Source organism: Patella vulgata, chromosome 2 (assembly GCF_932274485.2).
Source record: "Patella vulgata chromosome 2, xgPatVulg1.2, whole genome shotgun sequence".
Classification (NCBI taxonomy): domain Eukaryota; kingdom Metazoa; phylum Mollusca; class Gastropoda; family Patellidae; genus Patella; species Patella vulgata.
Genome location: NC_065880.2, coordinates 50398830 through 50425125, shown reverse-complemented (window position 1 = coordinate 50425125; position 26296 = coordinate 50398830). Strand labels below are relative to the sequence as shown.

The window sequence follows — 26296 nt, the reverse complement described above, 5'->3', positions numbered from 1 at the left end:
TCTGTTAGCCTCTCTCAAGCACATATTACATGAATTAGTCGATTGATATGTATGGGCTCTATAATTAACATCCGTTATCGAAAATACTTTCTTTTAATCGTTCCCAATATCTTGTCGTAAATCATCATTCTTAGATTAACAAGTTATGTGTGACCATTTATAGATTATCGTCATAAAGTATGATAGGAAGATAAAGCAACAACATTTCAGCTTAAGGTCTGGACGCATGTAATGGTATATAATGGGGTTTAACGTAATCAGATTGGGGTTTAACGCATAGAAATAGTTTAACGTCTCTTCTAATACAATACTTCGGTTATTTTGAGACTAGAGTCATTGTGTACAATATTTTACGGGGGGGGGGGGGGGTGTTCTAACTACCATGGTTTTTTTTTATGTACACACCAACTTATACACGGGCTGACCTTGGTAATATCCAAACGACTAGACAGCACAGTACCCGAACAATTAGCTAGCGAACTGGAGGCTTTTCAAACTGGTTTACTTATCACACTTTACGTACAGGCAACAAGGTTAACAAAACTTAACGACCGCCGGCGGTTTTAATAAGCGTAGTTTAAAGGTCTGAACGACAAGAAGGAAAGCTACAACCGTATCTGGTTTTGAAAAGGGCAATACTTTTTAATCGGGTCACAAAGAGTTTAATAAATTATATGAAATTTACGATTGTCATTATACCGATGTAAAATTTATTTAAACAATGATTTTACTAAATGTTAGTTTATATCACACCCCAAATATTCTTCACATCAATTCAGTTATGTCCCGGCGTATTTTTTTTTCTTAGAAAGAAACGCTAATGTGAGTTTTGTTCAAATTAAAATAGCTAAAAAAAAAAAAAATAGATAACAAACCTATGTTAAGTTCCAGTTGTAATGGTGCAGCATAGCTTGACATTTAACTGTCTTAATACCATGGGAGATAGTTCATATTACCCAATCCCCCCGTTATTTTTATTATCTTCGTTGATTTTCTTAATAATTATTTTAAAATATCAAACAGGACTAGGTGCGGAAATAAGGTGATGGAATTGGGCAATATTTGGGTAAAAACGTTTTAATATAGACTGCAGAAAGGTATGCCTTGTGCAGGTGGTTTGATTAAAATAAAGCCCATGATGTGAAGAAATAGGTCAATTTAACTCGTCTGAACGTTTTAGCTCAAGATATTGCACTGTTTGGAAATAATCTCATGATTTACTTAACTGAATAATCAATTTCACTACTTCATTTAGTACATAGAACTAAATACTATGTCCAGTCGTGTGAAAGTAAAAATGTACAGTTTCAGGAGTATATCATAAAGATAATAAACATAAAGGTTTAGCAACATGTTAAATCACTTCTCGATTTTATAAAATTGGTTTCATATAAGATCAGGGAATCCATTAAATACATTACTGATATTTTGTCACTTGAGTTCCATACACATTCGAAGTAAAACCTGGTACCAGAACTAACCCTTTTATTCATTGAGATATGTCTAGTTCCACTCCTTTAATTAAAACCTATAGCACTTACATACATTAACAATACTCTAAAACCACACTATGGATGAAACTACTTTATTTAATGTCTGGTGAGTAATTAAATTTAACGGAGGAGTGGGGTAGTTTATAGATATCGTAAGAAGAGTGCAAGTTTTATAGTTCGCAGTATTTTTATCAAGGGAATCAATCTGGAAGCTACTGATTAGTTAATCTCTTAAGATTTTAACCTGAAGCATTCTGTTAGGTGGTCTTCAATTTATCGCAAATGGAGCGCATGATCGTACCAGATGGCTACTACTTCACTACAATTATATAAGAGCCATTAAAACCGAGAGACGGAAAGGTGGTACTTCACCAAGAAACAATTACTTGTACGTTTAAAAATGACAGACGTGTAATAAATGTTTATATTTTTTATGTCAAGAACAATTTAAAGGTGAATGATCTGCCTATCGATTCTGTTATGGTTTATTTTACACCTGTGCCAAAATAAAAAAAAATACCCTTTGGAAACTCTGCATGCACCTCTGTTACCTATAAATTTGAAGGTTTTTTTATGAAATCGTAAAAAGGGGTTTTATTATGGACGCTGGAAGTACCTGGCCTTTATCAATAAGTGCAAAAGGATAGCTGATATTTTATGAAAGTAGCCTACTTGTTGGCTGCATGAATTAGAAGTGTTATTATACATTCTAGAGAGAGTATGAATTAAACCATTAAACAAATGAAAAATATCTCACAAAATCCAGTTTATATCGGTTTTCGCTATGATATTCCATGAACATGGATAAGAAAAATGCAATCTCCAAAGACAGAAAATGGCGACGTTACGAAATCAATAGAAAGTAGCGGTATGCTAACTTACGTTAGGAATTAAAGGGTTGTAATATTTGTCGGACCCGTGTCTTCTTTGGTAAAGAGACTTTTTAATGTTTATAGACTGAAAGTCAATATTTGTCTTTTAGTCTGGAATATTGCGGCTTTAATAACTTTCAGAGACATGTCCGCTGGGTATAGACGAACGAAACATATTTAATTCACTTTTTATCCTTGTTGATAAGAAAACTTGTAGTTTATTATAAGTAGAGTAAAAGGTTTTAGATAAATATAAGTGTTTATCAGAGAGGGTATACGTGCCGATCACCTGCGCCAAAATGATAAAACACGTCTCATTACGAGATGCCAGAATTAATTGGCAAGCGTTGCCTCTGTAACATTTTACCATTAACTTCCTGTGTCATTTGTATTAGATTGTTTTTGAAATTGGCGGTAACATTAAAATAAACTCAAATAAGATACCCACTATCCGGTTTAATTAATTTGTTACATATTTAATGTTTTATTGTTGAATCAATAACTGGAGGAAATGGACTAAATCCTTAAGTGTTTTTCGTGTTTCTTATTACAATTTGATTATTCGTATATAGTTAGATCTATTCCACAACCAATAGAACACAATCCTGCATTTTACCGTATAGAGATAGATGAAACCTTTGTATACTCAGCTAGTTTACTTAGATCAAATAACTACGCGTGCAAAGGCGACTGGGAGAATTTTGCCAGAACAGTGATGATTCTGCGTAGACTTTTTCGAATTCCAAATACTAAGGGATATCTAACATGCATTACAAATTTCTGGAATGTAGGAGTGAGGGGTGGGGTACCTGAATGACTTATTTCTTATCGGGAATATAAAAATGATTCATTATACAAAAGATATTTTCAGACCTTTTCCATATAAAATCTTGTTGAGATTCCCATTATAATATTTAGAAACCCATAATGCAATATTAAATTTGGTAATATCAACAACCTCGCCATTTTATCAGAGGCATAAGTAAAACTGGGCGTGGGCCTGTGTGTTGTTTATATCCATGTAGTCACAAATATATAAATATGTTCCAATCATATTTTTAAAAATATTCCAATTTAATATTTTATATAATTAAATTTTAAGCAAATATGTACTCAAGGCAAAAGAAAACATGGATCAGAATATGTTTATTTACTTTCCCCTGAACATAGGACATCGAATAAAACAGCTGTATTAAAAATAATGAAACAGTTTTAATAATACTGTGATTTCTATACGTTTCCTTCCATATTGCCACCATCCGTAAATGCCAATTTATTTTTAATCCTACTCAATCTTTCTCGAAAAAATGTGATAGTACATTTTCAGTTGAATGCCTTCGGGGATATTACCTTCCGCTGAAATTTAGATACATCTTTACTGATCACTTTCTGATTCAGTCTTTATTTAGCCACAAATTCGTCTTGTCCAGTTTTAAACAGAGAGATTTGTCGAGGTCAACCGAAACACTGAGTAATATTGTTCCTTGGCATCTGTACTTTAGAGCAAAGACACGTGTTCATGAAATCCTTTGAGAAGGAATATGAGTGAAAAACACGATTGACAAATCTAATTATCACGGATAAACTAAAACAGAAAGAGTGTATGGAATATTATCACGGGTGGGGGTAAATATTGCACGATGTATCGGTTCTCTTGAAATGTGAAATAATATTTTCACAATTATTTATGTCTTGTTTGTTGTTTGAATTTATTACGTCTTCAAATTAGCAAATGCCACTCAATAAACGTACATCCAATTCCGTAACACTTATTTTTGTTGTTTTACATTTATTATTAGAACTACAAATATATCTTCACTTCTCGTCAATCACTTTATTTACACACGAAAAGATATATATTTCAGAGGTGTGTGAGGTTTTTTTTACTTGTTATGTTTATCATTTAAAACGATTACAAAGACTGTTTTCTTGGCACGCTTTCACGTAATAGTTTTTAAGGTTAATGCCATGAGCATATTTTGCTTTTGATGAAAAATGTGAATGGGTGAAGTAATGAACGAAGGGTTAATCAGAAGACATCACCTTTGAGGCAATTAGCCAACTGTTAGGAGTAATACTTGTTTTCAGCGGGTAATAAAAGATTCATCTGTTCGTCAAGTTAGACGTTTTCTTAACAGATTTGTTCACTATCTAGGATGTTATACTATAGTTTAGGTTATCTGGTGTAGGTGATGTGAGTTTCGTTTTGAGGTAACCGAAACGGTTTTTGGTTTTAAAATATGTTACTAAAGATGTTTGTTAACCTTGTTCTAACTGCTACCAATAAACTGTAGCCTTTCAATTTCGTTTCGTTATATTTTCGAGGTTTTTATTAAATTGGTGTAAAATTAAGAAAACTAAACGAAACGAATTGTAATCTAATTTTCATTAGATATTTCATGTTTGGCCCCTATTATTGTATAAAACATGATCTCAACATGATAACAAGTAATTAAAGTTGGTTTGTTGGGAAGTTGGATGTCATTAATGAAAGGAAATCTCCCTGATCGAATATGAACGATAGGACAGGTTACGAATGTATTAAAATTGACTCTTGGTGACTTTTTCTGTCTGTAGAAACTGATTAAACAAAAAGAACAGAAAACAGTACAAGGGATCGGTTCCTTTATAAGACTAGAATGTCATCAACGATCTTATACAATAAATCAAAGCAAGTAGAAACTAGACCCATGTCTGTAATTTGTGACAACTTAATCAATATTTATTGGCGTAAGCTTCGCTTTCATCACAAAACAAAGATTTTATCACATGAATGCAAATCGGCTGTCTGATTTTGTAAGATCAAATTAAAGACTTTATAGACAAGGTTTCTGATTTTATTAGATCACACTTTCTTTGTAAAGATTGGGGATTTCTTTACCAACAGGCGTTAATTTCATTAATTAATTTTCAATACGGAAATGTACAGGAACTAAACTCCTAAGCATTATACAACTGGATTTCTATAGTTTCGGAAAGGGTTCAAGTTATTTGTGAACAGTTATAATAGTTCCATATCCAAGTATATGATATGACGCATACGGCATCTTGACAGATACTGTATATCTGTTTGTTGTTACAAAACTGGATTTCATTTTACAGCCTTTTAATGCATAAACCAAGAACAAGAATCATTCATTTTATCTTATAGTCCTTTAAAGCACATGTCAAGTTTTATCGGGACTCGATAATTGGATAAGGAGAAGACAGGGTTCTGACCCAGGAACAATAGACAACTATAACTCAAAATAATGTCCCTCTGGACAGATAGAATAAGTTGGAATGAGTTTCAAATCAAATGACAGTAGAGGAAATAAACTTAACCTGGCGGCAATATCATTAAGAAAAGCCATAAATACAATTTAGCATCTAAATTTGACTTAAATGTTATTAACCCACTTCGATCATATTCTACATCTAAATTGATCATATTGATGTCGTTGACCGTTTACTCGAAAATTGGCGCTAACTGGGTCTGTTAAATAAATGTAATTTGGACAGGTGAGGGTTAATTAGACAAATGAATGTAATTTGTCTGAGACATTTCGGTTCGGAACATGTTATGAATATCCAATCTTTACCAAGTTTGATTAATATAGACGATGCCTTTTTTGTCTACATTTTTGACAGAAAATTCACTGCATAAAAATTACTTGAAAACCAAATGATAATCTATTTTGTACATTTAAATTACGGATCGTTTGACCCACTTTACTGAGGAGAATGGAGAGTCATATTATTGTCCTATCACCGGACTATAGTGAAGTGAAGTGTGGGGTGAAAGGTGTGTTATTTTATATATACCAACAAATAAAATGAAATGGGGTTTAACGCTCTCATATACTAATAAAATGCAAGGTGTTCAAATGAAATGATGAAGGCGACTTTCTTCAAGTATTAGTAATAATTATTTGGTTAAAACATCCCAGAAACATTTTATAAATTTATATATACCAAAATATTGTGTATAAAACAATTTTGATGGACGGCCTTAAGGGAAGTGCGAGACATCTGAACAATACAAATACGATCGGATGCATTGATTTCGATTAACCTTTTTCTGATTAGCTATGAATTTAGTCGGTCCTAAATAATTATATAGAGGGACTGTATCAGGAGAACTTTGCGGGCTTTCATATTGTCCACCATAATTAAAATTATCCATGTTGATTAGAGAGAAGGGTGTGTTCAAGGTTTTATTAATATTATATCTATGTTATCCTTAATAACCAGATACTTCTATATGGATATTAAGATACTTGGAGGAGATTATATTATTGGAAAATAAATACAATCATTTTATGTAGTATTAATGTATTATATTATGTGACAGTAGCAATTAGTGTATACATGAATAGTCAATTAAGTTACGTTATAATAACGGTGATTTGTCAGGATATGCTGCCATCATTGAATAAACCTGGAGATTGGACTCCGGGGAGTTTAGTTGATATGTAAATCACGATAGAAACATAATCATTTATCTGCGTCTAGTAATATACTTTACTAGTAGATTCGTCTAAACCAGACAGCGAAGTATCAAACTTATATCTAACATTGCGTTAAGGGCCAATTGAGATTCCTGCAAAACAAGTTCATGTGTGTTGAAGCGGTCATCGTTTTATCGATAGGCTATCCAAAATATCCATTTCAATAAACAATTTGTCACTAATAACGGTGACGTGTAAACTGATATTTTGATGGAACGACAATGTCCCGACTATAATTATACAATTTATTGTTATTGATGAGTGACATACCCCTAAGAACATTCTTAACCCTTTAGGTAGTGTTATTATATAGCATGCATATAAATTGAAAGAAATTGGAACCACACTAAGGTAGTTATAAGGAATCACTACAGATCACCATCCAGAATGTATCTGTTCAGAGAACGGAATGATTTTCAAATTTAGCTTGTAGAGCAATTTTATCGGGTTCAATATCACTCACCACTAAAGTTATGTTCAAGTTTTGAACAGTCCAAACCGAAACGTTATCTGGTGTTATCCGACATTCAGAATAGTTACATATTAAGTTACTATTTGAGCGCCCGTCAATAAGTTTTGTAAACACCCCACATGAAATAGTTTTAGGGAGTTCCTTTTCAAACTTGATAGTATTTTTCTGTTGGTCCTAATGGGGAACTCTATCGAAATGCACAATGATCTTTTGCAGAATTACACGTATGTTCATTTCCCGGAAATGCTGTATTTGACCATGGTGTGAGTTAATCAGGTTAAAGTTTTATACATGAATTTCCATACACTGATCAGCAGTGAATATTCGCTAGGTTGCTACAATCACTGATAAGGATGACATTAATGCGACTTAATGAGTCTCAAATATTAACTTTTTTCCACCGACAAGTTAAATTCTAAAACATTTATTTGATGTATTAGAAAAATAAATAAAGACGTTTGACGTATTTGTAGGTAAAAATTACTTCCTATTTAGTGTAAATGGGTATTAAAAAGACTAAAAGACAGCATTCTGCCCGAAGCAGTAATGTCTTATGTAAACAATGCACGCGCCATTCAGCCAATGATTGGCGCCGCTTGCTGTGACGGCACGTGTTGAAGGCAGTCATCTTTTACAGAGATATTAGAAGACTTTTGTAATTCTCTGTGAAACAGATTGCAATTACCAATTCAGTTTATGGACATACCCTATAAAAGAAATTTCAATATATACGGCAGTTATTCCTGCTTTAAAATTTCGATAAAATGAATATTATGTTAAAAGTAATTGAATATAAACTGATCGATGCTTTCTTTCACGTTGATTGAGCAATAAAATGTCCAGTTAGATATCTCTATATACTTATTTCCCACTTTAAAAAATATTGTTTCAATTGCCAGGGACAGGATCGAGCTTTAAATAATAAACACATAATATAGATCTTTTTTAACTCAATAAGTACTTTTTCCTGTTACAGTTAATGTAAAATAAGAAACATAATTGATTATAAGAATGATTTAACCTTGTCGTATAACCTACCTTAGTGTTGTTTATGTACTTTTGGTAAGTTGTTTAATCACAACATACTGATAGATAAATATTTAAATGGGTTAGAAGTGTAATGCCCAGTAGCCTATTTACTTGAGCTAATTGCTTCTAATTCACCTTCAATCAAACTCGCTGGTTTCTAATTTTTATATAAGTTGAGTTCTTTGTTAGGTAAATAATTATCGTGTTTCTCTAATCGGATCGCCTAAGGCTATGCAAAAATAAATTTTTTTGTGATCGTTTGCATCTGATTATATCCGACGGAGAAATCGTGTTTTTCGCAAAAATCGCGTTTTTGCATTATTTTTTTTTACAAAATATCGGATATTTTTTTCGACTACTTCCGGTTTACAGACCATTGTCAGGATAGTTTTAACACGTGTCGGTGGCACTTAACTTCGTGTTCCAAAAGTTTCAGAAACATTCATTGAGCAGTTTTATAAAAGAAGATTAGAAAGACATTTTATGTAATTTAGCGATTTTTCAATTTTTTTCAAAGATTGAGGCGATTTTTGGACCCTTTATATAAAAATGAGGTTTTTCAATTCGCATGAGCACCAATTTAACCTTTTTCTTTCAATTTTTATTGATCATTGCCGGGATAGTTTTAACAACCGATTTTGGCACTGGAATGGTAACATGGATTTATAATGATATATTACAATATCTGATCAGATAAATTCTCCCTCAGATATCGTATGTTCAAGGTGCCAAAATGCAAAAATGCCAAAATATCGAAAACTAAATTTTAATAACTAAAAGATTGAAATCTTGATTTTGTAACTTTAATAAAAGTTCTGATCTTAGGTCATTGTAACACGGGCATTGGGCTATAAAATGAAATTCATCTTCAACCAGGTTACTATCACAGATTTTGCATAGCCTTTGTATATCGGTCAGTCTCTATTGTGATTGGGAAAGAACACTTCTCAGCTGACATATCAATCTCCTTTGATATCTGGGTATGTTTAGGTCAGTTGCATGATCATGGTTTAAATTTCCTGTATGTTCGCAGCTTGTTACCGTTAACATTGTTGCGGCCATTGAAAACCTCTGATATTCACTCACTGTTATCCAATTCTTTTAGTTTACACTTTACAACATTTGATACATATTTTACACTAATATTATCATTCAAGACAATATTTTTGTTATTATACTCTTAAAAAAAATAGGGGATATTCAGAAACAATATAAAACTGCGGAAATGGATTGCTGTTTTTATTTGAGGTAATCAGTGTATGTTAATAACATGCCAATTACCTACACATGAACATAAACAGTTCATATGGACGGTTATCTGACGGCCCTATTTCACTTGTCTTAATAATGAGTAATTGCTCCACCAATCCTCAGACATTCAGCAGTTCGTTGTGGCATGCTCCTAATCAACTGCCCTTTCACGATTTAGGGCAATCTAACCCACTCCTCTTGCAGTGCCACGGCCAATTCTTGCAGTGTTGTCGGTTGACGTTGACGTCGACGTCGACGAACACGTCTCACGATCATGTCCCAGACATGCTCTGTAGATGAAAGATCAGGACTCATGTCTGGTCAAGGCATATGGACAATATGGTGACACTGGAGATAGCCATTCACGACACGAGCGTGGTGGGCACGGGCATTATCATCTTGTAAGACGAAACAACGACCTGCACGTTGAGCAAAGGGCAGAACTATCAATGCCAGGATGTGGTCACGGTAGTACACACCAGTGACCATTCCTTAACAATGTGCAAGTCCGTTCTGCCAGTCATGGGGATTCCTCCCCACACCATAACAGACCCACGCCCGAATCTGTCATACTGTTTGACGTTAACGTTAGCATAACGCTCATTTACACGCCCCCAAACGCGAGAACGCCTATCGGTGAAATCCAGAGTGAATCTGGACTCATCTGAGAACATTACACGCGCCTTTCGACGATTACCCCAATTTCTACGCTGCCTACACCATTGACGCATGTTTGCCATGTCGTGTAAAAGTGTCGTAATGCCGTATTGCCGGGTTAAAATGTTGTAATGTCGTGACACCGCAACAACCAGACAACTCGACATCACGACATTTTTACGCGACATTACGACATTTTTAATGTGGTGTCGGGAGAAAATGTCGTATTGTCCGGTTAAAATGTAGTGATGTCGGGTTGTCGTGGTGTCGGGTTAAAATGTCGCGATGACGGTTACCAATTAGCCACCACCATATTTTGCCCATACTATTAGATTTATCTGCAGTATTTGATGTAGTGGGACACGATACTCTTCTTCGTCGGAGATCGGGGTATCTGGAAATGCTCTGTCACTGTTGGACATGTTGAAGATTGTTCACAGTGTGTTATCTGCGTTCACACCCATTAGCCTCCAATTTTGTTTAGTCTTGATACCAAAAGTTATACCAAATTCGGAGCCATGGTGGCTCATGGAGTAAGACGTTGATTCGCTGACCTGGAAGACGCGTGTTTGGTCCCGGTGTTGGCCGAGAAAGTTCATCGGGATTTTCCGGCGTGGCTCCCCTTGCCAGTGGTGCACTGCAGAGGTTCTTGCAAGAGACAACGTAGTGTCGTTTGGATTGAACGGAAACCCGAGGTCTCGTGTACACTTTCGCGTACACGTAAAAGACCTCTTGACATTTGCAATTCGATATACGAGTAGGCCGTAGAGCCACTGTATGGGGAAAATATCCCTCATAGCACCCCGTATGACGCATGCCCGTCTTCATTAGCCCAGTCGGAACAGGACACTAGGACGTTAAACCCCATTTCATTTCGCTTCTCGATGATTTTGTCAAAATACATAGACTATTAATCACTGACGACACCCAACTATACATTTCCTTTAAAACTACTAAAATCTTAAAATGTCTTAAAACTCAACTGTTTACAAAGCGTATAATTAATTATCATTTTCTAATTGAACAATCTTTTCAGTGTCAATATTTATTATACTTCTACTTTTAACATTTGCGCTCGATTTACTTAAAATGGCGCTATATACAAAATTATTAATAATAATAAAAATAATTTTACATTTGACCGATATCAAAGAGGTCTAGTCATTATAGCGTGCTGCATTATTTAAAATATTGTCTTGCTTTTAAAACCTTGGGTGGTTTTAATAAATAAATGATTCAATTATCGAACCTCGTCTTTATCCAGCTTATTAAAGTAATAGATCAAAGCATTTCGTCTCTTTATATGAATCAAATAGAGCTGGGTTTGTTAGATGTAAACATCAAATGATATAAGGCTAAGGGGGCATTTTTCAGACCACGTATGATCGACTTGATGACAAGGCCGCTTATTGGATGAAACATTGCGCAGTTGCATTAATGTGAAATATGGGTTTCTTTGTAAGCAAAATAAATGCGGTATCTGGGCGATCAGGCGTTTAATTTGATCTTAGAAGCAAACCGCAGTTTTTAGGCAAAACTATTTCATCAAGTGTTAGTGACAGAAAGACCGCAACCTATAGATAATGACCCAATGAATGTATATATTTTATATCATTAACCATTATGTTGTCTCTGGTGCCCCGTTATATTTTCATGTAAGTGTTTGGTTGAATCACATTTACCTCATTTTGCTCTGAAATCGACATATTTAAAAAAACAGATTTTTAACCAATTATTAAGCAATTATAAATCAATTATATTAACCATTTTCTTTACTAGGATACCTGAAACATTCCTAACACGACCTTGCTTGAAGGTCGACATTATCTCGACTGAATTTGATGAAAAGTTTACTGGGCATGAAATGAAAGCGAATCCTTAATATGAAAAGCTATGAATAATTGATCAAAGATTTAAGAGAGGTTGTAATTACATTCTAGTTTGATTAAATAAAAATTGGTTGTCATAAATCTTTCGAATCACCCTTGTTCCAATTGGTTTTATCTACACCTAATCGTCAAGAGTCGTCCAACGTCCTGGCCCTATCCTTAAGTTGTTCCAAAATGATGTCAAATTTTATATCATATTTACGACTAAAATAGCACCATATTCAATAATTTGGGGCAAATAGCTTGTAGATTCAGACTATAAAATAAACCCACTGATTCTATCACGCACGTCATCATTTTCTGATGAGTTTGAATAATTTGATACTCCTACAAGACGAAATATATTGATTTCTCTCCGGGTATCTTAATGCTATAACGACACAAAAATTCGTATTTGTTCACAATGTTACCAAATTAGCCAACATTTCTGGCCTTGATTGATACATCTATATCTGGTCAGTCCACTCACTCCCCTGTCCATTTCCGACTCTAAATTACCTAGAAGTGACCATCACGCTAGTGAAGTATAATGACCTGTAATAAGTTAAGACAACTTTAAATGGTCACATCGGTCTGCTCAGTTGTAAGAATTTAAAGATAATCTACCACCCACTTTCATCATTAAGCACTATACTCATTACAGTACACTGTATCGGATCACGAAACGGTGTAGGCCTACTATCATGTTTGACTGAACACCCTACTAAGTCTTCATGCTTTAGTACCATCGACATTTCTAATTTTACAGCAAGTTTGCTATCAATAAACGTTCGTTTGATGTCGTATTTTCGGAAATTCAGAAGTTTCTTATTTAGAGAGTTTTCTAACAATTTAGTTCCGAATGAACAACATTGGCGGTTGCACCAAGTGCATATAAACATATACGGCGATGGTTGAGAAGCCGTATATTATTTGAATTGATTATTAACCACAAATCTATTAAGAAGATAACAATTTCGCTTATTGTGTTCCTAAACGCCGGGCTTTATATCAGATTTATGCCAGGTACAGGAAAAGGATATATTCCATGATCATTTGAAGTACATATTTGATGACATACAGTAATAATTTAGACATCAAAATGACTTTCGAAATTTCATTTGAAGATACGACACGTGGGGGTATTTGAACGTTATTTCCATTTCGGAAACCAGTTGACTTTGCAAGGAACACAGCAGCATTAGTAGACAATACGTCCGAGCTGTGCTACAAACCGTACAAGAAAACAGTAAGACAATATTAAATTAAAAAAAAAAATCTGCACGGTGTTCCAAGACTAAAATCTGTTAATAATTTTTTAAAATTAGGTAATGGTTGTTATTGTATTAAACAATACGTACAGCATTCCTATATTTATTTTCTCTCATCAGTTTCAAATGGTGTCTTTCATTATACGTACTTGTTATATTGTGGCTCTGGGTCGGTACAAACAGTCTTTACAAAATTGCTATTTGGGGAAAAGTTATTGAACAATAATAAAGCAATCTTATCTATTCATGGAAACAACGGTTAAGTTTAAAATGCGCAGCTTACATTATATCTAAATATCAAGCTGACAGTCGATAGAAAGTTACTTCCGGTCTATCTGGTATCCTTATTTATACTCGAAGAAGAATATAATAATATATCTTTATGGTAGAGACAATATTATGTGATAATTGGCTCTTAAAAAACATCTTTAAATAACCAGAAAAAAGTGTATGTTATGTTTACAATACTAGAACTGATTTCTCGCTCATCGTCACCCCGAAGTAACTATTCGTTTATTAACCACTTACGATGGTGATCTTCTTTTGGGTCTGGTTCCTAACTAGACTTAGCGGTAAGCACGAACTACGAACCGATTCCAATGATATCTCCTATGTATTTTTATTACCACTTTATAAAGTCATCAAGGGATTTTAAATCGCTCTTTCTCAGCTAATGCGGATAGCCTTGAAATGATCTGTCTATTTCCGAAAAATTTTATCGAAACCTACTTAAATGGTAAAACTGGAAGATTTTTAAATGGATAGCGGTTTAGTAGAAATACTAGGGAAACACTGATGAATACCAACTATTTTACTTAGTCGGAAGTGAGATCAATGGACTAATGCAAGCCACCAATACTTATAACAGGAAGTTGCACTTTGTTCCCTTTTCACGGGACTCGAGTGAAAGCATATTATTTACGTATCTATTTGCTTTTCCTGCTTATTATTACCATAAAGATTTGATTTGGTGTTGAATTTCTTTTCTGTTTACAAATTTTCCTGATATATTAGATCGGCGTTAGTACTTATCATATTGAATGTATGCCTACTATTCTAGTTCCGAAAATATCATGATCTTTGTTGCTAAAATAATAAGGTTCGCAGATAAACCAGGTACTCATTTTAACCGACACTTACTGGGTTGTGACGTGTTGTCTGTTCATGCTAAAATTGAAACTACAGGTTTCTTTTGGCTGTATTGCGATCAATGCAAACTTGAGAAGATTTACGCCAAAAACTGTTTTAAAGAATAATGTCTACTTTATATCACTAAGTTTATGAATGACATCTTTTGATTTATTTGTCTGTGTGTCTAAGTATATCCATTGTATTTCCCCGAGTCTTGCAATAATAATAATAAAGATGATCATACTATTAGGGCATTAAAAACTATCTTTGTTAGGTCTTGAAAGGATTACAAAGCATAACAACGATAATAGACAGGCATGTGATATTTTGTTATTTCATATTTATTGTATTTTAGAGAATTCCAACCGTTTGTTATATTCTCTGGAATACAATGGCAACAATAAAACATTGACAATATGTATCAATATTAGAGATCCATATTTAGATACGTTACAATCATCAAAACAGTTAAATACTTGTATAAGATATACTGGGGATAAAAGATTCATCGAGAAAAGTGGAAAACAGCGTAGAGATCAATAATAATGTTTCATGCTGAACTTTGTACTTAATCCGTTGCTGTCAATCGCCTGTCTATTAAATCGGTTATTACTTCTATATTCTATAAATACATTCAAATAAATATCAAGTTTCGTTTGACAGGAAATACTTAATCCTTATACAAAACATAGATCACGCTATTAGGCTAGGACCTGTGTGGGATTTACTGGAGTTTTTAACTAAAGCTACTTTGATATCTGTAGATAAAGAAAGAAAAAACAATTGAAATGGAACTTTAGAATTATGACCCTCGCCCCTATCTTGGTTCTTGGTCAATGTGCCTTCTCGGTGGCAGCACCAATACTTCGCTCGACATCTTTAAAACACGGACCAGTTCAAGTAACAATGTGTTTTTAAAATATCTTGAACCGCCATTGTTATTAAAAGACTTCGTGTTAATTTTTATTTTCTAAATTTGTCCTATTTCTTATTTAAATGATATTACCTTTGCATTTTGATATTTTTAATTATAGTTTGTAAGTAAGGTGATTTGTTATGTGTAATTCTATATTGTATACTGTCTGTTTATAATCATTTTTTTTTTTTTTTTTTTTTTTTTACAAGCATCAAAGGTCATGTTTACAAGTAGGATTTTGCCGCTATACAAGTTCAACAAATCTCCTTAAATGTATTATTTATTTGAGAAAAAAAAACACCGCCGAAATATTGAAGATGGGGCTGATGAGTGAATAGTATTAATAGGTTTACATGAGGTCATTATTCAGACATTATCTGGATATTATCTAGAAGCTTTTAACCCAAAAAACAGTAGACGATTAGTGTGATTTATATAATTAGAAAACCACACACTTAGATTGCGTACAGAATGGTTACTTATAATTTCTTTGACAGAACGCAGAAGTATGGTACTAATTTATCTAAACACTTTGGCTACATGTCATAACCGATTATTATAGAAATGACATAAATTCATAGAACAATTCTTGATTTTAGATGAGTATCTGTTGTCAATTATAACAACTCTGATACGCTATTATTTCATTTGACGAGCCATAGTAATAATATACCTGATGGTTGGTTATTTATAATTAGTATACTTGCTACGATAATTGCAATTATCTCAATCATCTAAAATTACAAATTACACTCCTGTCTCTCTTTGTATATTATCGCAAGTAAATGTTCAAACAGTCGTTCTATATGTACACAGTAAATGCATTTGATTTTACTCCCTTGTTCATAAACACCAGTTAATAAACTATTCCTGCCAAACACCGAATGGAGTTTTACCACAATTCTACTCACAAGCCTCTACTGCTGTCAGCACGACCCTTGATACCTTAGCCATTGGCCGCAATAAGACCGTTCGAGACTCTTAGCATTGAACAGATTATGGTGCCCAGATATACAATTCAAAATAAAAACGACACTTATTAAAACGAAATGAAAGAAAGCTTACATGTATTTTGAACTCGGCGACCTATTCTAGGTTTTCTGGATAATTCATTTCAGTTGCAGGTTAATGATATGATTAAATTATTAGATGTATATATTTATTACGATAAACATGGTTCTACGGAACTTGGCATTGCAGATATCTCTTGACAGCAATCATTAACTATATACATGTGAATAGATGGACTTAAATGGTCCTCATTATTCAATAGTTTACAATTAATACAGTTAATCTATCTCATGGCAGTGGCCAACATCAATACCACTAGCTCAACTGCCACACATGCTTTCGTTAAATATGTTTCGCTCTTGATGAGAATGTGAATCTAATTGTGTCGTTGGTTGTAAGGCAATTTTTTCTTATCTATATGTAAGTCTTTTACATTTCTAAATCTCTTGAATGGACAATGAAACGAACTTTACTTTATCTATCTTACGCAGTGGACACCATCATCCAAAATTGGCTGTTCTTTTGTAGCTGAGGATGTTTTTGTTCAGACACACGATATTCATCGGTTATTTATTATGTAGAAGTTTAAGCATGCTATAGACATTATGCTTCTTTAATTCAGCAGTATGTGTGACAACGAATGATAAAGTGAGTAAAACGCCATATTGTCCTGAGGGAACCTTTCCATGTAAACAGGGTGGATGTATCAACAGAACATTAATGTGTGATAAGATACCACATTGTTTAGATCACTCTGATGAAGGCAATTGGTGTAAGTTTTTACTTTATCATTAAAATATTCTACACGACCAGTTCTAATATTATATGAAGGTCGGCCTGTCCTCAATTCCCTGTGATCAATTTAAGGGTCAGAGTTCTTCACGAAATTCGCAGGGGCTGTTCCACCCTATTTACCTTCAGATATAAGATCTTCTAAAAGCGGTGCGGGAGAGGGTTGTTGATGGGATATTTTAGGTCGAGTTTGTGTATTTCGAGAGATTTATCGCCTTAATAAAAGCCTGCAATGCAAGATTAATCGCGAAAATTATTAATTTCCGTCCTAGTCCGGACTTTTTCCGTGTGCAAATGAGCTTCGTCGTTGATCCCATCTTCTAATATGCAAAGCTCTATTATGCGTTTGTCAATAATGCAAAATGCAGAATGGAGTAGTGTAATGTGCAAAATAAGTATTATACTGTATTTGTATTATTGAAAGTGTATTCTGTATTTTAACACTGTGATAATGGTATTGTGGAGCAATGGAAATTGCAAATTGTAAAACTAAAATACGTATTTTGAACTGCTGACATGTGCAGTTTGTACAGTGGACATTAAAATAATATTGACAACGTTATTCTGTCATAGACACAGACAGTTGTTGGTTGTTAGGTGTATTAGGGGGTGATAAACCCCGACTATGTTCTTAAGACAATGTTCTAAAAATACCGTAACTTCTTTATACAAAGATAGGTTGCACTGCCATACGACCAGAAGTGAACCTTTACTGATTTGTTCTACCATACAATGTTCCCAAACTTTACATAATTTAAAAGATTACTCGAACCGCCATATAAATATTACGCTGTATTATTTGTAGGTGATCCTCGTCAGGATAAATATTGGGATGAGGTTATCCAGAAGAGACCTGATGCCGATAGAGAGACAGAATCCCAGGAATGTGGTAAGATAACTGCTAAAACGGATGATGTCATAATCATGTTTATACATTCTGACATTTGTATAAGATAGTATATAGTTAGATAATCTAATTACGCACGGAAACCGGTTTATATTCTTGTAATGACTCATTGTAATCTTCTTAAAAGTTAATCAAGATATTAAAGGGTTCCAATGGCCAACAGAAAAAAGGTTTTAACATGAATTAGAATTCAAAGTGGTTCCACCCGACAGAAAAGTAAAGTAGTAGTATTATTTTGTGATTGTTTAATGGTCCAACTTTTATCATCGCTCGCTTCCACTGTGTCTATGGGTTTCCATTTCTAACATTCAGCCAAACGAAAGCATTAAGAAAACACGAATTTTGGCTCAGCACGGAAGTGTCATTTAGAATGTTTTCCTCGGTCACAAGAATCAATTTTTATGGCCTTGAATTGAAGCCAAAAAAAAGAAATCAGTAAACAAACCAAATTCCGCTCAATGTTTTTATACGAACATTTTTAAACGGCATTGAGTTTGCCCGATAACTTGAAAGAACAATTTCCCTAAATAAAAGAGGTTACCTATTTTAGGAAATGTTATTCCCTTTACATCAGATGATTTGCTTTAATTCGTGCATCCATCAGCTAATACATTAATTAATTTTTTTTTAAAAAAGTCTTAATAAAGAGCAGTCTTTCTTACATCATCACGTTTGAAACACGTAAACACGGGTTGAATGTTCGACACTTTAATTTGGAACATTTTTTTCCTTCTTAACACCAACGCGTCTGCCAAAATAAACCTCAGAGTATAGGGTGCCTGCATGGTGTTCTTTAAAGGATAATTATTTATACAAAAGATTGCAGAAAAGGTGGATAGAATCTGCACTTTCCATCTAAACCTTTGTTCGTCGTATATCATTATTAAATGACTACCTTGGAAGGAAATCAATTATTTTAAGACTCTCTGCGTTAAGTTTAGGTCTGTAATTTGCCATATGTTTTCGATAACATCTGATCTAAAGTAGCGCTTTACTAATATTAAGTTGATTTATTAAAGAGAGCATGTCTCGGCGAATAGGTATATTATAATGTTGTCATAATATAACCCTTGGTATCGGTGATAATTGATTTAGACAACAGTTACATAGACTTAGAAAGGAAGTCCTCTCTAATATAATGTAATTGTTTTGGGTGTTAAGTGAAACAAAGTCAATAGATGTTTTTGAAAAGATGCATGTCCGATCTTCCTACAACTTACTTAACCAGTAGACCTTCAGTTTCAATATTTCTACATTTGATATCTAGGATACACAATTGGACAGATAAATCATTAAGTTTTCTATCCATTGTATTTTGTCAAGGTGGAATCCGTGAGAATATTCTCAAAGAACTATCAATTCATTTTGACAGATTGGAACCCTTCAGATTCAAAACTAATAATATCACATAATAAATTACAGCTTCGACTTGAAAAACAGACAATGACAAGGTTATATTTCTCAATTCTAATGACATCGATGATATCGCTATGCTTCCTAGACTATAAATACTAATTTCTCTTGAGATCTTCGTTTGAAATAAACTAGTCTAGATGTCTGGAATAATGCTGACAAATCTCAACCGACATCTTTCTTTAAGACATTAAAAGACGATTCCTTAATAAAATTTCTCTATAGATGATTACTCTGAATATAAATTGAAGAACACGATGTCACAAAACAAATGACATTTATCACAAAGAACACTGCGAAATGATGTTGATGTTCCGGACACACCATTACAAAGTTAGTACTAATGTTGGTCAAGGCCAGGAATGCGTAAACGTTTGTCATAAAAGTTGAAAAGCGTCGATTTAATCGCATGGGTTTATATTTAGCTTGTTTATATTATATTCGTCCCCATGGATTTTAAAACATGTTTTCGATTAATACAAAGTCGATTCTTAACATTTTAACATGATTTGGATGTTACAAATTTAACTTAGCTCATATTATAGGGTCCATTTAAACTAAATGGTAGCATAGGTCGAACTCAAACTGGGGTTATAATGGTTTTAAGGGTAATAAATCATTTTTATCCTAATTTTTCTATTAAGATTTCACATCTCATTTATACTGTAATTTGCCATCAATACAATACCAGTCATGACATTTCAATATTGTTTCCAACCACCAAACAAACGTAAAAATTGTGAGCTTGCCAAAAGAATAGGAACGGTGTTCTAATTCCCATTGCTTATTGTAACTAACAAGGGCCATGGAATAAAATACTACAAACATGCTAGCATTCTGAACTTTTCAAATGACCGAGAAGTGATATCAAGTGTTATGGAAAGTGTAAGCATACTATATGTTATATTGTAGTTTTACCATCAGTACCAGCTGAATGTGAATGTAGATTAGAGACGAGGTTGTACTGTGATGACGCTGGTTTAACTAAAGTACCACCAGATATACCACACCAAGTAACAGTATTGTAAGTCTTCTTAGTTTAATTAAAGTGGTATTGCGTGAAGCTTGGTTGTACACAAGGAAACTAATTAAACTAAGTTTGCATTAAATGTAAACAGAAAAGATCAATATTGTATGATCTAAAATTACACCTGTTGTCATGCAAGTCAGGAACTCTATAACTCAATCTGTTCATTTGATTGTTAATGTGAATTCCTGAGAGTAGAAATTGCATGATTTATTAAGGAGAAAACAATAACAACATTGATGTTCTTTTAATCTTAACACACAATCTGCACTTGATGAATATGTATGCTACAGATCGCCTTCACTATACAAATATTTAATCAATCTCATGTCTTCTATTCTATTTTCAGAGATCTATCGGGCAATAGCCTGGAGTCTGTAACTCAATCTGATTTTAAAAATCTAACTAATCTGAGAGAGTTGTAAGTTGAATCAATTTCTGTAAATAACAATATAAATCATCTCGGATGATAATATTAGGATATTCTACTTGTAAACCATTTAGTGTAGACATATTGATTGGCACTTGATTCCAGAAAATCGCACTTGCACTGAAAGCTGTTTACTGTGCATAATCCTACATTATTAATGGTATGCTTAACATTTATTAAGCATGCGATTTCAATTCCAGTACGGGTGGAGAACTGAACTTGTTTACAGTTGCCGTGTTCAAATATTTCCAATAATTACTTCCAGAGTTATATTCCCTTGACCGCTTGGCAAAAAATTGGGGATGATTAAGAATGTTATCATTCGAAGGTCTATAATTTTTTTATACACCATTTCTGTTTATTGCTGTCAGAGTTATGGCACTTGACAACATTGAAAACTCTTGTTGACGCTCTAGAGGCTAAAGTTTTCACCCCTGAGTGTCTTGTTAGATTCAATAGGTATATGTACGGAAATACTCATAAACTTATTGCTGTTGTTTCTTAAGAAACTAAAATTTTGATCACCTTACTTCACGTCTCGTACGACACATCTGTGTGGTGTATGTTTCGTTGCATGGCAACTATCTTTATTTTAGAATCCCTTCTATCGCTTAGCGTCTTATTCTTAACTGGGTAAATTCTAATGTATTTAAGACGATTAGCCAGATTATTTAAATGTTATATCGCTACCAATTATTGTTATCCTGTAAGCAATTAGTTTGATATTAGAGAACACTTTAATTCCCACCAGGTTTTATAAATTAAAGATAAAAGAAATTAGAACTGCAAATAATATCTTTAATTTGTTTTCTCTTTTTTATTTTCTGGCAGGTTAATCATGCATTCAAAATTAAAGTATATTGAAAAGGGAACGTTTCAACATAACTGGCGATTACGAAATGTGTAAGTTATTCTTTAATAACAAAGAACGGTGCAACCCAAAATCTGCAAAAATAATCAATATAATCAATTCTTTGAAGAATTAACAATCCAGTAGTTGATTTTATTGGTAACCGCAATCTTCATTATATCATCACCATAAAGCGAAATGAAATAGGGTTTTAGTCCTACTGTTCTACTCCTATATTGAGCGAATGAAGACGGGCATACGCCATACAGGGTGCTATGAGAGAATTTTGTCCCAGACAGCGGCACTATGACCTACTCTTATATCGAATTCCAAATGCCAAGGGATCTTTAGCATGCACACCAATGTATATACGTGGCCTCGGTTTTTTGCCCCATCCGAACGACTAGACAGCTGTACCATAAAATGAAGTGTAAAAATTATACTATCTTTTACTGCATTGAGCTGCTATCTAAACCAGGTAGTGGCATACTCGAAGCTGTGCGAATTTTCACACAGCTGTCTTTCCAGAAACATCATATTTTATTCATTGAGCGAAAGTTCACATAATTAATTAAATTTCCAAATAATGTAGGAAGTCAGAAACTTCGGAATAAGATTAGTCATTGCCGTACCCTGAACTACGTTCACGACCTCAGACATCATGGCTTGAAAATTCATCAGCCAATTTCATTTTAGCACCGTTGGGCTATTTAACGACGAGAAAGTTATTACATCGTAAGCAATCAACTGACCGTACTAATAATTTGTTCCGATTATCAATCGTATTAATGTAATCTGAAGGACTGGACATTCGAAGGTATGCTACCGTCAGGGGGTACGATAATGCGTGCAATAATTGATTTTTAAAGGTATTTTTCTATCGCTATGGGTGTCATTATGTTAAGAGCTAAACCTGCATAGTGTAGGTTTTTCTTTGGGCCTTAAATGTTATATAAGTTATTAAATAGACATTTATTAACATGACAATACCATAATCAACTCTCTGGGCCATCTGATGGCGCCGATTTGAAGTAGATTAGAACAGTTCGGCCATTTAATGATTTGGAACTGGAGAAGCGAGGCTAAGTCTCGAATATACCACTGCCGTGGTTACTATAATAAACAATCAATGCACACATCTTGTCAAAACTACAAACAGTCAGCTCTTTATCAAAATCCGACATAATGCCCCTTTAACATAAAGGAGATCGCATCGTGCCAAGAGTGAAGAGATGGTTTTGAACTATGTTAGCAAGAACGAACAGTCCTTTATCTAAAACTACATAATATATCTTTAATAAAAATGACTGTTTTATCCTCTTTTTTATTACATCACCTGCAGGTATCTCACAAGTAGTGAACTTGAAAGTTTTCCTGGAAACGTTTTTGCCCCAAACAACAGAATAAAGGAATTGTAAGTATACGTTGTTTTCATTCAGCTACACTGAAATGTGGTCGTATATTATAATCGCCTCTACCCGTCCTATGGTTCGCCATCCACTATTTCTTGTGGACACTCTACAAACTAACATTTATATATGCTCTTTACATTAGTGAAAGGAATAAGCCACTTGAATTACTACGATTTCTGAAAACATTGTAGAACGACATAGGTAATCATCTGTTTGTTATGTGCATGCTTTAAAGTTCCTGTCACACCAAACTAATTCTCACTACGTTCTGGAAAATGTTGTCAAACGGGCTCAAACTGTGTGGGAGCGGAGTGAACGCAGTAAGAACATTAAGAACTTGGTGGAAGGGCTCGGACAATGAAACAAATAAGCCTATAAAGCCTCGTTACCGCTCTATCGACAAAATGTATCATCTGTCTGCTTAAAATTCATACGCATTGTTCAGACGAAACGAATATTCCTGTTGAATTTCAATAATATATGATGCATACTTATAGAGTTATGATAACAGTCCGACCTTAAAAAAGGCCCTCTGTTATGCTTGTTATTTATTTAAAAGCAATACAGCTAAAAAAAAAACAGTACATAATTTCCAATTCAAGAAATGATTTCAAGCCATATGGAACATTAAAAGGCCTAAAGTCTTTCTGAAAAAGTGGAGTAATTTTGTAAAACAAAAATAGAAAAAGAAAAATAGAAAATGTAAAAATAATTATGGAAACAGATTGTGAATTTTCTCTCTCATCACGATTTGTATTATTCGTTTGAACCATTTATACGGCTTTCCCGGTTACATTAGAGTATTTAGTGAAAATATTTCCAATTAACTCTTTAGAGACTTGAATAAAATTTCCAGAAAGTAATCAACGACTGAAATAAAACAACTGGGTTTTTCGATCATTTTGTGTTTGATTCTATTTCGTATTGATCGTTCTGGTTTCGGGGAATATGTATAGTTATGTCATTGGCCTGGACCAAGGCGAATGTAAAATAGATGGTTTTTGAAATGATCGATGGCCAATCATGAGATATTTAGCATGCAATGATATTTGTAACTGTAAAATAGGGGTCGAAGGTCGTTAAGAACGTGATATTTCAGAGATATTTGGTTATAATTTGTTGAATGATCCGAGTCGATGTATTGTATATTAATACCATGATTTATCATAAAATGGCATCTGTATTCTATACATGTCTTGTTACCATCAAAATATTTCTTCTACGTCAGTTTAAAATAATGAATCTGTAATGTCTGTAACAAAATTTTAGAAATACATCCTCGCAAAAGTCCATAGATTAAATGCGTTTCATTTGTAGACGTTTTTGACTTATAAAACCCCAAATATCAAGATTTATTGGTTTTAAATTCTTATAGTTAATATTCATTTATTTTGGTCATGGTTATTGTTGAGATCTTTCGATATATTTTCTCTTTTTGATCTTCTAATCATCGCGAAGTCGAAGTGACCTGAACCAAGATCATTTATAGAACCCTTCTCGGTTAATTAAAGCAGATAACAGGCTTAAAGTAGTAATATTGTTATCAATCCAATTAAAGATACATTCCCGCGTAAAACTTTGTGGTTTGATGATATATATGGACTAAAACCATATTCAAAGTAACCAGTCTATCAAAAAATTGCCTCAATTCCCTCTCAAAACATGACTAGGAGTTGGGTTTTCTCCGGGTCCTCCGGTTTCCCCCCACTGCAAAAGATCCCTACGCGCAAGCGAATTATTGAAATAAAGTTAAACCATATGTTAGTCCCGAAATGGCTTGGTTTGTGTCGAGTGGACGTTAAACCCAAATTCTTAATTATTTCTGTCAACTTCTTTTTCCGCCGTTTATTTGCAGAGTCTTTTGTACGTTGACACCCCTCAATGTTCCCAAAACCGCCTAACCATTTGATCAAGAAATAACAACCGCTCCCTCACTTAAGCTGGCAGATAACAGTCGGGTTGCCAGTTAGTGATACCCTGACAATTTTGCCCAGTGCTTGCCCCATTTGCGTTTTTCGGGTAATCCAGTATTTTATAGTAAGATTGGGTGTCTATACTTTCCATATATACCAAATTTGACATACTTTTATTGGAAAGAACCACCCGATAAATACTTTTCTGGGAAAGTATCTTTAACTCATATTATGTCCATTCTTTGAATAGTGTGAGAGTGTAATATATTATGATCATTTATAGCTTTCAGTACCCGAAAACCTCCCAGATGTTCTCAAATAGGCGTTTGAAAACGCCCAATTTTTAGATTAGTTGACACCCAAAATAGGGTTTATTTTTACATATAGTGACATTATGAAGAGAGAGAGAAAAACAAGGGATATTATTTGGAAGTGTTTTATATAATGGAACTTAAACTGTTAGAGTTTAAAAATTAATAAACATAGCAATTAGTATGATTAAAGTCTGATTAATGATGACACATCTTTTCGACTACTATCGTCTTATTGTCCCTGATCAACCATTTGTCCCATTGTCAGAGGTAACCAGTGTATGTTAATAACAGACCAATTGCCTACACATGAACATAAACAGTTCATATGGGCGGCTTATTTGACGGCCCCATTTCACTCGCAAAGAGATACACTGTCAAAAGTGAAAATGGACGTTTTTGATTTTTGTCTTAATAATGAGTAATTGCTCCACTAATCTTCAGGCATTCAGCAATTCGTCGTGGCATGCTCCTAATCAGGCGTCCAATCACGATTTGGGGCAATCTGACCCACTCCTCTTGCAGTGCCACAGCCAATTCTTGCAGTGTTGTCGGTTGACGTTGTCCCAGACATGCTCTATAGGAGAAAGGTGAGGACGCATGGCCGGCTAGCCAAGGCATATGGACAATATGGTGACGCTGGAGGTAGTCATTCACGACACGAACGGGGTGGGCACGGGCATTATCATCTTGAAAGATGAAACGTCGACCTGCACGTTGAGCAAAGGGCAGAACTATCGGTGCCAGGATGTTGTCACGGTAGTACACACCGGTGACCCT

General features: G+C 34.1%; 1 protein-coding gene across 2 annotated transcripts in view; it reads left to right on the top strand.

Annotated features, from left to right (window-relative positions):
- LOC126811970 (relaxin receptor 2) overlaps positions 1 to 26296 on the top strand; it is a 55489-nt gene that overhangs the window by 13682 nt on the left and 15511 nt on the right. The window contains exons 2-7 of one of the 2 annotated variants that reach the window (XM_050538064.2): positions 17087 to 17233; positions 18059 to 18142; positions 20486 to 20597; positions 20950 to 21021; positions 21862 to 21933; positions 23223 to 23294. In XM_050538064.2, the coding sequence (XP_050394021.2) occupies positions 17087 to 17233; positions 18059 to 18142; positions 20486 to 20597; positions 20950 to 21021; positions 21862 to 21933; positions 23223 to 23294 (559 nt within the window). Of the gene's footprint in view, positions 1 to 17083; positions 17234 to 18058; positions 18143 to 20485; positions 20598 to 20949; positions 21022 to 21861; positions 21934 to 23222; positions 23295 to 26296 lie in introns of both variants that reach the window. The other variant, XM_050538063.2, reaches the window with a different exon arrangement.